The sequence below is a fragment of the Scyliorhinus canicula genome, chromosome 2 (assembly GCF_902713615.1).
Source record: "Scyliorhinus canicula chromosome 2, sScyCan1.1, whole genome shotgun sequence".
Classification (NCBI taxonomy): Eukaryota; Metazoa; Chordata; class Chondrichthyes; order Carcharhiniformes; family Scyliorhinidae; genus Scyliorhinus; species Scyliorhinus canicula.
The window spans coordinates 169,409,312-169,426,779 of NC_052147.1; the positions used below are offsets into that span (position 1 = coordinate 169,409,312).

Here is a 17,468-nt window from a genome sequence, read left to right on the forward strand (position 1 = left end):
GGCTGGAGGCTCGCAATATTTGGGGTTGCAGAGGAGCCGGGAGTGCAGGAGGCGAAAGACGCCGGCGTTCTGGCCTTTGCGTCCCTAGTAGCCCAGCGGAGGATTCTTCTTCAGTGGAAGGATGCGAGGCCCCCAAGCATGGAGGCCTGGATCAACGATGTGGCGGGGTTTATTAAATTGGAGAGGGTGAAATTTGCCCCAAGGGGATCAGTGCAGGGGTTCTTCAGGAGGTGGCAACCATTCCTAGATTTCCTGGCAGAACGGTAGAAAAAGGCCTGCAGCAGCAGCAACCCGGGGGGGAGGCCGTCTTTTTGTTTTGGGCTGAAGGGACGTGTATATTTGTTCTTTGCTACCGACGGGCGTTAATTTATTTCTTCTTTTTTGTATACACCGGGGGGGGGGATTTTTGTTCTTTCTTTTTTTAGTATTTTTTGTTATTGATATTTTGTGAAAATTTGAATAAAAATTATGTTAATAAAAAAATAATACGACAAGCTAAACTATCTCTATCACTAACACCTATACTTAACTTCGGGTGCCCATTTAGGTCAGAGGAACAATGGCCGTTGTTCGGATCTGAGGCTGTTGGGTTCGAAGAGGTAACAGGAGTACAGCTAAGGTCGTCCGTCTAGTAGCGAGCGTTGAACTTGAACTTATTTGCTTTTGGTGGAAGGGTCTCTCCGCTTGAGAGCCGAAACCAAGAGGCTGAACCTTTGTCGGGGGTTCCTTCTTATGAGGGCTTTGCGCGCTTTTAGGTGGGCCTTAAACTTGGTCCCAATTAATTGGGCAGCTTCTTGATCATTGTCATTGATCTAAACCAATAAAGGGTTGGGTGCCTTGATGGCTGGGCGTGTCCTAGGTGGCCGTTGGCCTTGCTTTGTTTGTGTCTTTTGGTTGTGGTAGTGGCGCCGGACTGTCTGGAACAGTATCGGCTACCTGAGCACTTGTTCTTTGTTTCCCGGAGATGGGCCATCAGTATGTACATTGACCCAGAGTTTCGATTCTGTTTGCTGACTGCTTTCCAAATATACATTCAGGCTCTGTGCCTGCTTGTTGCTTAGTAAGTCCATATTTCCCTATAGGCTCTGAGAATGTCCATTTTGTATACTGAAAGTGGCCATCCCAGATGGCTACACCACTACCCTGGTGATGGCATGGGCTTTGTTGTAACGGGTCTCCATGTCGGTCTATGGATCTGGGTGTGCATCATCAGCCACAACCGCGATGGATAACACCTGTCCCATAGGAACCAATCTCTCAGCCAGGGGACGCCTCAAAGAGGTCAGGAACCGTCAAGTGTGCCAGGATGAAGCCTTCATGTACGCTGCACTTGATGTCAGATGTGCATGATGCGCAGCTCATGGTCACACACCAGCTGCACGTTCATCGAGTGGAACTCCTTACGGTTTGTGAAGACTTGCCTGTCATGGGCCGGTGCTCGAAGAGTGACGTGCATCCCGTCGATCACTCCCTGGACCTAGGGCATCTTGTTGATGACAACGAACACCACTGTCCAGGCATCCTGGTGAGCTCGGTCCACATTGAATTTGATATATTATGGTGACTGGGCGTATAGGGCCTCCGTGATGGCACAGATGCACCTCTACACAGAGCTCTGTGAGATTCCAGACAGGTCTCCACTCGCCGCCTGGTATGACCCCGTTGCATAAAAGTTCATGGTGACCTTCACCTTGACAGCCACCAGGAGCGGGTGTCCTACCCCATTCCCTCGCATGCAAAATGCAGCATGATCTGGTAGATATGTCGCACTGCCTCCCTGTTCAGCTGGAGTCCGGTCCTGCAGGTCCTCCCTTTCACCTCCTCCTCGGCCTTTTGGGCAGTTGGCTCTCTGTCGTCATTGGCTGGCTCTTTTTCTTCTGGGGCAGGCTCCGCTGCTGCTGATCCTCCTTGAGCAGCTCCAGTTTTAATAATAATCTTTATTATTGTCACATGTAGGCTTACATTAACACTGCAATGAAGTTACTGTGAAAATCCCCTAGTCGCCACACTCCAGCACCCGGTCGGGTACAAAGAGGGAGAATTCAGAATGTCCAAATTACCTAACTGCACGTCTCTCAGGTCTTGTGGGAGGAAACCAGAGTACCCGGAGGAAGCCCACGCAGACACGGAGAACGTACAGACCACACAGATAGTATCCCAAGACGGGAATCGAACCTGGGACCCTGGCACTGTGAAGCAACAATGCTAACCACTGTGCTACCGTGCCGTACAGCATCTGTGCATCCTGCAGGGCTGCGCCAACTAGGATGAAGGCCACCATTCCTGTTGAATTCTGAAGTCCATTGTCTGCAGGGGATGAAAGTCCAGACATGTTAGTGTGGTGCGTATCCCCCGTGCCTAACCAGGTCCAACGGGCTACACGGTGGCCCCGGACTGCACTGCAGCCCCTATCCCCATATTTTCCATCCCTCCCCATCCCCACACCCACTCCTGGCCATTCTCCCTGGCGCCCTGCTCACCGCACCCCTGGCGCCAAGGGTGCTCTGCTCTGTGGGGGTCGCTAGACCATCCCAGCGGCCAGGTGTACTAGTTTACTAGTTGCTGGCACTAGCCATGCCAGCGTAGCGCTCTGCGTCACCTGTATGGCGAGTGCAGGTGCTACTGTGGCCGCTGCCCTTGGGTGGGCCGCAGGCTGCCCCGCCAGTGGGTGGCTGCTGGTTGGGGGGGCACCCATATGAGGGGGGGGGGGGGCACCTATACGGCTGGTGGCACTCTGCACAACCAGGGGCCATGGGGTGTGCTGCAAGATGGCTGCCTTGCAGGCCGCGGCAATGGCGGTTAATGCCTGGATGTCCCGGTCCTGTAGGGTTCACCCCAAACCCACGGCCCTTCCCTGGGTCACCACCCAGGCCTGGTTGAGGCCCCACCCCCATCTCCCCGCAGCTAGCCCTGTCAGCAGCAGGACTGGCAGCCCACGGTCGTGTCTCTGTATATCTCCTTCATCAGCCACAATGCCTGTTTCACGTTTTTTAAAACCATTATTGAAACTAGCCATCGGTAATTCGGTGGAGGTGTAGCCTCGCAGAGGCCCCAGTGAATACTGGGTCAGGCCCGTTAATGATATGTGAATGGTGTTTACTGTACGTGCAGAGTAGAACACATTGATGCCGCTGTCGAGGCATTAGAGCAAGGCATTTTGGCATGCGCCCGGCGCCCATCACGAATTTGGCTTCACAACCTAATCTCCGCTCAATCGCGTTTCACGATTCCAACGTCAGCTGACAGAGAATCCCGCCCACCATTTTTGGATGACTTGTTTACCATTCCCCAATTTCAAAATTTCAGTCTATCAGAACTACATCGGGAACTAGTCAAGCCACAGCAGCTCTTTTTTTGGACCTTACTGTCACTGTTCCACCTCCACCATTTTGTTACTTTTCCCAAACTTTCATTTCCTATTGACAAGTTGTTTACCAGTAGTCCTTCCTGCAGCTTTCCATTGTTTTTCAGATAACTCATTAATGAGTTCAGATGTATTCAGCAACAGGCTGACTTTGTTCTGAAGTTCTAGATGTAATAACATTTCTGATACAGGGTTTTTTTTTTGTCATTTGGTTAACATAAATTTGAGTTACACATTATATTCTTGGGTATCAGCCAGCTCTATTATGCGCTGATTAATCATTTCTTAATTATAGCAATCAGTTTTATTATTCAAGCATTAAAAGTAGTGCTGTCACCTTTAGTGACCAACCTGGGACACAAAAAATTTAAAACATTTCCTTTTTGTTCACAGCAAATGCTCCAGTATGATCCCAACAAGCGGATTTCTGCAAAAGTTGCTATAAGTCATCGATTCTTTCATGACGTCACGATTCAACTGCCACATTTACAGCTGTAAATATTTGGTCGAGTTCACTTGGAAGATGAAAGAAGCGTCTGAATTTTTTTTGCTTTTTTTTTCATTTCCATTTTGATTAATTATTTTCCGAGCTATACAGCTGTTTATCAGAAGTTGAAAAATTGTACTTGTAGAGTATTTTGACTCTGAAGGTGATGACATGTAAAGACATGTATAATATTAGGCACAATACTTTGATGGGTTTAAATTCTGTTGTAGATTATTAGAGTGTCTATAAAACATGAATCTGTTTTTAGGTTTGAAATTCCATTTTTTGTAGAAAAACATTTGAAATATCACAAAGGAGTAGTTGATACTTTACAACAGATATAAATCAGTATGGAGGAGAGGAATTTACTTTATAAAGAAATGTTTTTCACAAATGACCTTTCTGAGATTTTGCAGCTTGTAATAATTTAAATTTTCGATGCTTTTTTCTTCCCCCATTCAATGTATTTTATGGCAGCTTGATATGGAGGTAGACCACTGAACCCCACTGACTCATTTTGTTGTCAATGGACAAGTTTTCCGAGTTATTTCTTGAGCTTCTCAGACTTTCCCATTACTGTTCAAGGAGGAACCTTAGGTAGGTGGGGGAAATTTGACTGAGTATTTTTCGCGCCTACTTAAAAACTTACTTAGCACTGATTTCAACATCAAGAAATTAAATGAAAGTACTGAATTTAATCAAACACATAAATTGACAATATATTTCAAAGTCAGGATGGTGAGTGATTTGGAGTGGAACATTCAGGCGGTGGTGTAGTGGGGACATTCCAGTTCACCTTACAGATTCTCAGACAAGGGAAAGAAGACACCCACTCAGATTCTTGCTCCTGTTCTCTGTCCATTGTTTCAAATACATATGTGGACAATGGTTGATTACAGACTTAAACTTTTTTCATACCCTTGGTACAATCATATGACCTCATACATTCAGAATATTTACATGATGTCGCAGAGGAATGTTGGTATCTGTGAAATTATAGCTGAACGGGTTCCTATGCTTAATAAAAAAGGAAATGAAAAAAGAAAATTGGAAAGAATAAACAGTGAGCATATGACCTGGGGTAGGCTTTTGTAAGAGAGTGTAAGAATAGAATGGTTGGAATTGCTTCCTCATATTTTTCTTTCCATTTCTGTAAAGTGTGACTAAAATCCTGTTGAACATCTCTGAGTGACAATGATTTGTTTTCTTTAATTTATAGTTTCCTATTGTGTATTTTGTTTCTAATATATAAGTTGACCAAGTTGTGTTGGATTGTGTTTTACCATGTTGTTTGCTACAAAACAACTGATTTTGATACTCGAATAATTGTAAAAATAAAAAGTAATGATGACAAAAGCTGATTTGTTAACAAACTGTTATTCAAGTTATTAAATATTGTGATCACTTGTATTCCAGATTGTGGTATGACAATACTTATAAGCAAAAAAACAAATGGCCTTTTAATTGTTTTCCATTACCTTGAACTGAAATTTTGTAGTTGTAAAAATCTTTATTTATACAATAAAAGAGCTCTTATGAAGTTTACTGATGAGATTACAAAGAATCCATGCCGTGTACTTTTACGTTTTAGCTAAATTCAATTTGGGCTTTTAAATTATAAAACTATTCTAATTTATAAATGTTTGTAAATAATCCAATATAATCTTGGTTCTTTTGAGACGATTAACCAAGGTGATGCAAGGGACGGGATTTTCCATACCTCTGTGGCATGTTTTACAGAGGCGGCCCGCCATTGGCCAGTGGCAGGATCTTCTGGTCCAGCAACTGTCAACAGGCCTTCCTGTTGTATGTAACGTCGCTACTGGGAAATCAGTGGGGGTTTGCCTTTGGTGGCACCGGAAGATCCTGCTGGCAAGAATGACCAGAAAATTCCAGCCAATAACTCTTCGAGTAATGGAGTCAAAGAAGTGATTTATTTGAAAAGAAAATGTCTTTGCAATATAAGATGAAAGAAAACAAAGCAAAGAAAGGTTATACTTATCAGAACAGACTTTTACCATTTTTTGACAGTGGATCAAGCTGAAGAAAATTTAACCTTCTTGTACCCCTCCTCAATAACTCTGATGCAAATCTTGTTTTGGGGTTCTCCACTAAACGACCCCTGACAAGCATTCCTCAATCAAAGGTATTTATCTTTCTCAGCAGCTCTCACCCATGTGGGCTAGGCCTGTTGTAAGGCAGAGATTGGGCAAATTACTTTTTAAGAATTATTTGCTCAAATGGATATGAAAATAGAACAATACCATGTCAAGTGCATACCTCTTAATATGATTTGTACACACAACTTTTATATATTGTATCAGTTTTCGTTCTGAACTTGTTCTAATCTCCGAAAGTCAGTCACTGTGGGTGTAATTCAAAGGACAAATTTCATTTTTGGGGGGTTTTCAGGGAGTTTCTCTTGGGCTGTGCCGGCAAATTTCCCATTGTTATCCAGAGACACTTTTTTAGGCCCACGGGAGTTTTTCCTGGTTTAGCCCACAATTAGGGCACAATTCTCCCAAAAGAGAACAAAGTCCTCTGGCGAGCATAGTCAGCGCCGTGTTTCCTGACACTCGCAGTGTGAGGCACTCTCAATTACGACGTGAAAACGAGGTCAGTAATCAAAGGCTTTAATAAACAGAACAGGACAGCATCCAAGAGAAGTGTGCTCGCAAAATGGAGTCTCATCTTAAATACTGTTTCCAGGGGGTGTAGCCAGAGGCGGAGTCCCCCCAGGGTTCCAAGCCTCTTAAAGGGGCAAGGTATTAAAGGTAAATACCGATCATCACATTCACCCCCTGTTTAAAAAAAACACATAGTCCGTCGGGGGTGAAGTGTTTTAAATTATAAGTTCAGTCTTTGTGGTGGTCTGATGGTCCGTGCTGACTTTCGCTGCTCCGGTGGTGGCGCCGTGGATGCGGTCGGTTCCGATGGTGGTCTATCCGGGAGCACGGTTAACTGAGTCTTTGCCCGCCTTGGAGAGGGGGGGTATCAGGAGTGATTAGGGTGGGGGGAAGGGGGCGCTGTCAAAGTTGGCAGTCGGTGCGGGGCCGGGAGCGTTGGTAGAAGGGGGGAGTCGGCGGGGAAAAAGTCAGGGTCGGTGGGAGAGCCAGCGGGTGCCAGGTCTCGCAGGGATACAGTGTCCTGCCTGCCGTCGGGGTGCTCGCTGTAGGCATATCGAGGGTTTGCGTGCAGCAGGTGGACCCTCTTGACTATGGAATCCGTTTTATGGCTCCTCACATGCCTCCGGAGTAGGACTGGACCCGGAGTCGTCAGCCAGGGTGGAAGCGAGACCCCAGAGGTGGACTTCCTGGGGAAGACAAACAAACAATTGTGAGGGGTCTCGTTCGTGGCCGTACAGAGGAGCGACCTAATGGAGTGCAGGGCATCGGGTAGGACCTCCTGCCAGCGGGCGATAGGGAGACTCCTTGACCGTAGGGCTAGAAGGACAGCCTTCCAAACTGTCGCGTTCTCCCTCTCCACTTGACCGTTTCACCGTGGGTTATAGCTCGTCGTCCTGCTCGAGGCGATGCCCTTGCTGAGCAGGTACCGACGCAGCTCATCGCTCATGAACGATGTACGCCGGTCGCTGTGAATATAAGCGGGGAAACCAAACAGAGTGAAGATGCTGCGCAGTGCGTTGATCACGGAGGCTGAGGTAGTATCGGGGCAGGGGACAGCAAAAGGGAAGCGGGAGAATTCGTCGATGACGGTGAGGAAATAGATGTTGCGGTTGTTGGACGGGAGAGGCCCTTTGAAGTCCACGCTTAGTCGCTCAAAGGGCCTAGAGGCCTTTATCAGGCGGGCCTTGTCTGGTCGATAGAACTGCGGTTTGCATTGCGCACAGATCTGGCATGCTTTAGTCATGGCCTTGACCTCTCCTGTGGAGTAGGGTAGGTTGCGGGACTTGATGAAGTGGGCAAGCCAGGTGACCCCCAGGTGGCAGAGGTCATCGTGGATGGCTCTCAGGCGGTCCAATTGCGCGTTGGCGCACGTGCTGCGAGACAGGGCATCTGGGGACTTGTTGAGCTTCCCCGGGCGATATTTAATATCGTACGTATAGGTGGAGAGCTCTATTCTCCACCTCAGAATCTTGTTGTTCTTTATTTTGCCCCGTTGTGCGTTATCGAACATAAAGGCGACCGACCGTTGGTCGGTGATGAGGGTGAACCTCCTACCAGCTAGATAGTGCCTCCAGTGTCGCACGGCTTCCACTATGGCTTGTGCCTCCTTCTCGACTGCAGAGTATCGAATTTCCGAGGCGTTGAGGGTTCGGGAGAAGAACGCTACCGCTTGGTTGAGGGCGACGTCTGATGCATCGCTTTCTATTTGGAAGGGAATGGCTTCGTCCACCGTGTGCATGGCGGCCTTGATGATGCAGGCCTTGATACGGTTGAAAGCCGACTGGGCCTCATCCGTCAGGGGGAAAACCGTGGTCTTAATGAGTGGCCGGGCTTTGTCCGCATATCTGGGGACCCACTGGGCGTAATAGGAGAAAAGCCCCAAGCACCGTTTGAGTGCCTTGAGGCTTCGGGGAGGGGGAGTTCCTTAAGGGGGCGCATGCAGTCGGGGTCCGGGCTTAGGACCCCGTTCTCCACGACGTAGCCGAGGATGGCGAGCCGGGTTGTGTGGAACACGTATTTCTCTTTGTTGTACGTGAGGTTGAGGGCCCGGGCAGTCTGGAGGAATTTTCTCAGGTTTGCGTCATGGTCCTGCTAGTCATGGCCGCAGATGGTGACGTTGTCCAAGTACGGGAAGGTCACCCGTAAGCCGTACTGGTCCACAATTTGATCCATCGCCCTCTGGAAAACGGAGACTCCGTTTGTAACACCAAAGGGTACCCTGAGGAAGTGAAACAGCCGACCGGCTGCTTCAAAAGCCGTGTAGGGGCGGTCCTCTGAGCGAATAGGGAGTTGATGGTAGGCCGATTTGAGGTCAACCGTGGAGAATATCCGATACTGGGCGATTTGAGTCACCATTTCAGCTATGCGGGGAAGTGGGTAAGCATCGAGTTGTGTGAAGCGGTTTATTGTCTGGCTATAATCCACAACCATGCGTTGCTTTTCCCCGGAGCGGACTACCAATACTTGGGCCCTCCAAGGGCTGTTGCTGGCCTCTATGACCCCCTCTTTTAGTAGCCGCTGAACCTCTGACTTGATAAAAGTCAAGTCTTGGGTACTGTACCGGCGACTCTTGGTGGCGATGGGCTTACAGTCGGGAGTGAGGTTCGCGAAGAGGCGGGGTGGCGCAACTTTGAGTGTCGCCAGGCTGCATACTGTGAGTGGGGGCAGGGGTCCGCCGAACTGCAGTGTCAGGCTCCGGTGGCTGCATTGAAAGTCGAGGCCGAACAGCAGGGGGGCGCAGAGTTGAGGAAAGATGTAAAGTTTAACGGGAGTATTTCGCGCCTTGAATTGCGAGGTCCGCGACACATTACCCCGTGATTTGAACCAAATGGGACCCTGAGGCGAGGGCGATAGTTTGGGAGGCGGGGTGGATGCCCAGGGAGCAGCGCCTTACCATGTCTGGGTGGATAAAGCTCTCCGTGCTCCCGGAGTCGAATAGGCAGGGAGTATCGTGGCCGTTGATTCGCACCCGCATAATCGAGTTTCGCAGGTGTTTCGGCCGCGATTGATCAAGTGTGATCGCTCCTAGATGCGGGCCGTCAGAGTCGAACTCGCAAAATGGCCGCCTGGAGTCACAAGATGGCCGCCGGTCGCACGTGTCGGGTTTCGAAGATGGCCGCCGCCAAGATGGCAGCTCCCATGACTCGCACGAGGTCGATGACGCGTCAGAAGTGGGCGTGTCCGGCCGCAGCGCGGCCGCGTTGCGGGGTCTGTGAGGCCGGGAGTTTGATTTCTGGGCCTGATGAGGGTTTCGTTTGTGGCCTTTGGGCCCAGCCAGGCAGACTTTCACGAAGTGCCCTTTCTTCCCGCTGTCGTTGCAGATCGCGGATCGGGCCGGGCAACGCTGACGTGGGTGCTGGCAGAAATAGCATGGGGAGCCCCCGGAGTGAGTGGATCGTCGCGTGGCACAGGCCTGTAGTGTGGCCGAGTCTGGAGGGGATCGAGAGGGGTTCGTAAGGTCCGCGGAGTACGTATGGAGGTTACGGTGGGCCGTTTCGAGAGAAGAGGCGAGCGTTACCGTGCCTTGGCGATCCTTCGCCCCGTCTTCTAGGAGCCGCTGCCGGATGTACGATGACCTGATGCCAGACACAAGGGCGTCGCGGATATGTAAGTTCCTGTGTTCTTCAGCCGTCACTGCTTTGTGGTCGCAGTTCCTCGCGAGCACGGTGAGTCTTTCCACGAACTCGTCCAGCGTTTCCCCGGAACGTTGGCTGCAGGTTGAGAGCAAATGTCTGGCGTGTACCTCGTTATGAAGTTTTTATGAAGCGTTTCTTCAATATTTCGATCGCCGCCTCATAGGCCGTAGCGGTTTCGATCATGGCGGAGAGTCGGTGGCTCACCCAGCCATATAGTAGTGTGGTATTGTGCGAAGCAAATAATGGCATGATGGGAAAACTAGTCAAGTCTTCTTGGTACAATTGAATTTAACCTAAGACACAGATTCAAAATACACAGATATACACAGCCGAGGTCGACTTGACCTAAGAACCGAGTGACTCTAAAATTCTAAGATAAGGTGTTTTCATCATGCGCCTAAATGTAGTCTCAATACATAACAAGCTGAACAACTGTCTCTTCCTGTTCCTAAACAACTTCTTCCCTTTCTTAAAACAAAGACAAGATAATGATATGAAACTCAAGTCCCCTGGAGGTCAGCAAGGTGACGCCATTGTAACGATTATTACTTATGTTTTACTTTCAATCAAATTCCTGACCAAGCTGTATTCATGTTATCTTGATCCTATAATGTATAAGAATCGCCTTCTTTTCCTGTAATATCGCAGACTTGGGACGGACTCCGCAGTTTGTAATTGACTGCCTTCCGACTCCAAGTTTCTGCCATTTCTGCTAGCAGTTCTAATTAGTGAATAAAGTTCAGTTTTGCTTATCTAATGAATGCTGTTTGAATTTCTCTATCACAGTCAAGACGCGGGGAAAATATAAAATATAACATTTGGCGCTGCGAGAAAAAATCCAATATCCTGAAGTGAGCTTCCTTGAGGGACTGAGAAAAAGTGATCAAAGCCACGACCGGAGTAAAGAGACAGACGCCGGCACAAGGTAAGATTGACCTTGGTCTCTCTCTCTCTCGGATCTGTGCTGCGACCCCTCATCCCTGACGGAAGTAACTAAACAGGTGACGGTTCTCGAATCTAAATTTGACTGTGAGTACATTTCTTTTGTGTAATTAGCAGCAGGTCAGGGACCTTGTTGATCTCGTTTTTCATCCGCATCAGATTTATACAGGCTGTCAATAAATTTGGGTCAGGGACCCTTTGATTAAGTTTTGGGGTCAGGGACCCTGTCAATAATTTTTTCGGGTCAGGGACCCTGTCAGTAATTTTTTGGGGTCAAGGACCCTCCAATTTGATTTGGTACCAGAAATTTTGTTTGAGCGTTTTTTTGCCTGGGGCACATTTTACTGACATTATGCGACAAACTTTAGACAAAACTAGCGGCAATTCCCCTCTATTTTTCATGTGTTTAGAAACCCTTTCTCAAGAACGTAATATTCGAAGATTGGCTGCAGCGCTGCTTTAAACAATAAATTAGGTAATGATATCTGGCCACTAGATAACACAGGGATCTTGGAACTTTGACAATAACATTGATGCAGAAAAAAAAAGCAATCTGGAGAAAAAAATGCCGGTTTCAAATTGTTTAATTTTACAGTGGAAAAAAACGGTCCACTTAACACAACGAACAATCACAATGAGTTGGAAAGATAACACCCGCAAAAGAGATATTAATGAGTGTGTGAACGGTAAAGCGAAAGATTGGAAGACTTTAAAATTGTAATGTGAGCTTTGGTATGGAAAACAGTCAAAATGATAAAAAGCAATTCGGCAATAAGAAACCTCCTCTCACCAGACAGATAGGGCTAGCTCGTAAGATTATAGGAAAGGAGGATCCTCCCAGTTGCTCTGGCATGCCGATGTTCTCATATTCAAGCGATATGGAAGACGAGGAGAATTTGAACCCTGGACCCCACCCTCATTTTGCGCTCCCCGATCTTGCAATTCCACTGTCCTAAGTCCTGACTCTCACTTCTGATCCCATTACCAATAAAACTCCTGCTAACGTATCCCCCTTAGCAACACGCACTCGGTCACAGACGCAAGGCGTAAATATCGAACAACCCTTCTCTACGGAAAACATGATAATTGACTAAAAGATGTTGATTAAAAGATCCACAATAAGGAAATTTTAGAAGTGAAGTTAATAAGTTACCAATTTAGAAGCATGCTGGCAATAATGACTGGATTTTAACATTGTTTTTGAACGAAATTTAGTAGATCAGATGATGTTAACTAACTACTGCTTGGAATGTTGTACTGGCCTTATTATGATAACAAGTGGTTCTTCTGAAGGACAACAATATGCATACTCGAATTGTTTTAAACTAATGGCAAAACATTCATAATTCCTCTTGCAAATGTTTTCAAAGTTGTTCAGTTCACACTATATCAGTTTAAAAGAAAGTAACTTTACAAATAAGAGTAATTGAAATATGAATAAGTTTTTAGATTGCATGAAAAGACGTAAATGACATCACGCCAAGTTCTCCGCCCCTTAGATTCTGCAGGAAACATTAACCATTTCAGCAGACAGTTGGTCTTTTCTGAATTGACAAACGAAGAAATACATCTCAGAGAACAGCTATTGCCTCTAAGATTAATCAGTGCAAATTGACTTAAATGGAATAACACAGATAAAGTTTTCGAAAGAGAATGAAAAATTTTTGTTCAAAATTTGTCCGCAAGGACAAGGGCTGAATCCAAGAGAGGGAAAGAGAGATAGAGGAAGAGATTGAAGGAGAGAGAGAGAGCCAGCGACAAGAGACAGGAACTGTTAGAGAGAGCGAGAGAGAGCGAGTCAGGGAGAGGCAGAGATGGAGAGGTAGACAGATAAAGAGAAAGAGCAACAAGAGTTCCAAAGACAGACAGAGTTATGTAGAGAGGGAGAGAGATAGATAAGAGAGAGAGGGAAAGAATTCATATTTTATTTTTCAGACTTTGACTTTAAAAATTATGTTTCAAGCTGTGATTATTTGAAAGAGGTAAAGAGATATCGATGCCAACATGGTCCTTGTTATTACTTGAAACCTTCGCGATAAAAGGTTCCCGTTAACTTTGTAAGGCGGGTGGCATAGAATCTATACAGTGTCACCTTCGAGCTGTTAATTGGTTTGCATGGAGCGCGATTACTCCGTGATTTAAATTATAATCTCCTGCAGATGCGGATAACTCTGCTCAACAACACATAAACAGGGCAAAAATCGTGCGGACCCTGACATAAAACATCACACACGTAATTTCCTTAATCAATTGTTAAAATTGTAATCGGAAGGACCATCTGGCATCAGACAAAGTGTGCAATGGGTAAAACTTTAGATACAACTTTTTAAAATGGCAGCGTACTGCAAACGCTATGTGAAAACAAAAGACCTATCAACAGTAATAGAAGCTCAACAAGTGATTTAGGAAAATAATAGGGGGTCAACTGCTAAAAAGTTAGTTGCTCTATGGAGGGAATATTGTCCAAAATTGAAGGATGCTTCCTTGTTAGCCAGCTGGCAGGATAAAGAATTAAAATTGAGTATAGAATTGACAGGTCTTGAAAACGGAATGCGCATATGGAAAAGAACCAAGTTAGGCTATCCACCTTGATTAGAAAGTTGCTGATTAGACACTGCAAATTCGGAGCGGTAATACAGTGCATTGATAATGGTATGTTTATAGAACTGTCTCAAATGCGAGGTCACCAGCTGCAGAATTGAATAACTTCTGTGCCTGCGCCTGATTGCTCTGTGTTCTATGCTGGCAGCTAACATTAACCCTGAGTACCACTGTTTAAAACACCCGATAGAGTCCAGATGAGAGAATATAGTGACACAAGCCTTGATAACGGCATTACCATATCACCTATCCCGCAGGCCCAGCTTCGAAACTTTCCCCTATTCACTACTCCACAGTGGTAGTCGATTGATTTTGATCCCTCACACTTTTCACCTCCCTTAGATATTCCCAATCCACATGTCACTCTTTGCTACGATCATACAGTAACCTCGCCCGATTTGGAGAGCATTTACCAAGACTAAAGAAGGGTCTGCCTTTCTTGTCGATTTACCCCACAGCCTATGACGTCAGTCGAGACTTGTGTCACCCCACGTGACCCTTTCTGTCAACGAAGGCTACAATGCCAAGTCCTTGGGATTTCTGGCAGCTGCACTAAGAGGACAAGCTGATCCTTTCCTTAATGATAGTCAAACCCTACCCGCAGGCACTTTAGAATATTTTAAACGCCCATTTGTCCACATTGGCACACTGCACCATCATCATTCAACCCAATCTACAACTCTTGAACTACCCGCAGATTTATGGGCAGCCTCCAAACACGAAGTTGGTCTCACTAATGTCCCTTCTGTTGTTATTAGAATCAAACCTGATATGCCCTTGCCCTCTATTTCACAGTACCCTTTGCGTCCCGAGGCTGAAGAAGGAGTCTCGGTCATGATTCAATCGTCCCTTCAACAGGGAATTCTGATACCATGCCAGTCCCCCTGTAATACCCCGATTCTTCCAGTTCCTAAGATAGGAAGACCATCCGAATAGCGTTTAGTCCAAGACCTCCGGCTTATTAATCAGATAGTTGAACCCTTACATCCCATTGTCCCAAATCCAGCGACAATCCTTAGCAATGTCCCACCGGAAGCGACTATTTTTACCCTTGTTGATTTGCAACATGCCTTTTTTGCGATACCCCTCGCCCCTGAATCACAGTATTTGTTTGCCTTTACATTTAAGGGGACGCAATACACTTGGACCCGACTTCCACAGGGCTTCATTCAGTCTCCAACCCTTTTCTCACAGGCATTGCACTCCCAGTTAGCGACATTAGCACCTCCTGGTGGCTCCACCATCATTCAATATGTTGATGACTTACTCCTTGCCAGCCCTGATTTCATCACTAACCAGCGTGACACCTTTTACCTGCTCATCCGTCTCCATTCATGGGGATATGTGATCCCGCCCGCTAAAGTTCATAAAGGCCAACGACAGGTCAAATTTTTGGATGTCCTAATAAGTGCTACTGATCGCTCCCTTACTCAAGAACGCATTACTCCTATATTGCAGACCCCATTTCCTACATCGCCCAAGCAGGTGCAAGCTTTTTTAGGATTAGTGAACTTTTGCAGACAATGGATTCCGAATATTACTGTACATACTAAAGAATTAACTCCGTACTCCTTTCAAAATGCTCCTCTTAAGTTTGAACTACCTGATTCAGCAAAGCTATCTTTTATTACTCTGAAAAATGCCCTGGCTATCGCCCCAGCACACGACCTATGTATGACAGACCTTTTCACCCAAATTCTTACTGCTGTCCATTTGTTAGTCCAGGCAGCCTCTAATCTAACCCTTCACCAACCAGTACAAGTGCATACTTCACACTATCGTGGCTCTCCTAACGTCTCAGCAAACCCAGCATCTGACTCAAGCGCGATTGAGCCGCTATGATGTTTCACTATTGCAAAACCCCTACATCTCTTTTCATTATTGTTCAACCTTAAATCCTGCTGTGTTCCTTTAACAGCCCCCCGATAACCTTGAAGACCCACCACACGATTGTTTACTTCGGAACCACTTCCTTACTGCACCTCGCCCGGATTTAACAGACAGGCCTATTGATAATCCAGATCTAATTTTTTATATTGACGGCAGTTCCTCCATTTCCCCATTTGGCGTCCCACAGTCGAAATATGCCGTGGTAACCGACACCGACGTGCAGGAAGCAGCAGCCTTCCAGGCCCCTGTCTCTGCACAAAAAGCCGAGCTATTCACCCTTACTCAAGCATGTATTTTAGCCACTGACAAAATTGCTAATGTTTACACTGATTCTAGATATGCCTTTGGCGTGACCCATGATTTCGGCCGCCTCTGGCAACAGCGAGGTTTTCTCACCTCTGTGGGAACTCCCATTCAAAATGCACTTTGGGTTAAAAATCTCCTCGATGCTATTCAGCTTCCCCGTCAATTGGCAGTTATTAAATGTGTTGCGCACACGAAGGGTGACACTCCTGTTCAATTAGGAAATGCCCGTGCTGATTCAACTGCTAAAACTGCAGCTTCATCAACCTCTTTAATTGTTCCCAGTGGGGCTAATCAGGCTCTAAACCAGGTACCTGCATTACGGACAAAGGGCATGCCAGAGATAGCTGAAGTTCAAAGTTTGCAGAGGGACGCCTCTGATTCTGAGTGAACACTATGGAAGTCAATGAGGTGTTCGCACTCCTTGACACGAGACCTCTGGCTGACTCCAGTTGGTCAAGTTTGTATTCCGAATTCTTTATTGCCGTTACTTGTTGATTATTTGCATTCTTGTACCCATCTTGGCAAGGAGGGAGTGGTACAGCTACTCCTAAAAACTTGGTGGCACCCAGATTTGAATACAGCAGCGCAAAAGCGGCTGGATCGATGCGTCATTTGCATGAAACATAATAAGAGTAAAGGTCCTCCAGGAACCACCCCCTTGCCAGATGATCCTTTTGCTTGTATACAGCTTGATTTTATCGAATTGCCAAAAGCACAGTGCTATAAATATTGTTTAGTAATAATTGATGTGTTTAGTAAATGGATTGAAGCCTTCCCCACCACTAATTGTACGGCAAATACAGTAGTGAAGTTGTTGTTAACGGAAGTCATTCCTCGTTTTGGGGTACCCAAAATGGTGAGCTCAGATAATGGACCTCATTTTATAGCTCGGATCAATACTGAATTGTGCAAAGCCCTTGTAATTAAACAGCAACTGCACTGCGCGTATCACCCGCAGGCAGCAGGAATTCTGGAAAGAGCCAACGGGACTTTAAAAGAAAAATTATATAAATTAACTGAAGAAACTGGATTAAATTGGCTAAAAGTATAACCCTTGGCACTGTTTCACATGCGAGTGACTCCCCATTCGCGGACCGGACTGTCAGCTGCAGAGATAGTCTATGGTCGGCCAATGAGGACTCCCTGGGATGCCCATGGAAAGCCCCTAGAGGGAGTAGACCTCCATGTGATGGGGGAACAAATGCAGAACTATTTGATGCAATTAACACTTTCTTTGAAGTTTCTTCACTCACAGGTAAAACAGGTACATCTACCAGTAATGACAGGGACAGCCGCCCCTCGATATCCAGTGGTCAAACCCGGAGACCTCGTGTTGGTAAAAAAAACTGGGACAGAAAGAAACTAGGACAACGCTGGAGCGGACCATTCCTCGTACTACTGACGACGCCAACTTCGGTCAAACTTGAAGGACGTTCAAGTTGGATACATCTATCCGATTGCAAGAAGATAGTCTCCAACCCAGACGAGAACACAGGATGAAGATCTTCAGTATAAGTTTTGGACTTTCTGGACTATTTAGCCTCAATGGCCACCCGGTAGTAAAAAAAACGAACTAAACGAGACCTGCCTTCCAATACTTATTTACATATGTCATA

The 17,468-nt window shown here is 46.4% G+C and overlaps 1 protein-coding gene across 4 annotated transcripts in view; it reads left to right on the top strand.

Moving 5' to 3' along the window:
* LOC119961757 (cyclin-dependent kinase 2-like) overlaps positions 1-5,396 on the top strand; it is a 125,754-nt gene extending 120,358 nt beyond the window's left edge. For all 4 annotated transcript variants that reach the window (XM_038789018.1, XM_038789016.1, XM_038789015.1 and 1 more), the window contains one exon: positions 3,758-5,396. In XM_038789018.1, the coding sequence (XP_038644946.1) occupies positions 3,758-3,862 (105 nt within the window). In that variant the 3' untranslated portion in view covers positions 3,863-5,396. The remainder of the gene's footprint in view (positions 1-3,757) is intronic.
* Positions 5,397-17,468: the final 12,072 nt, after the last annotated feature.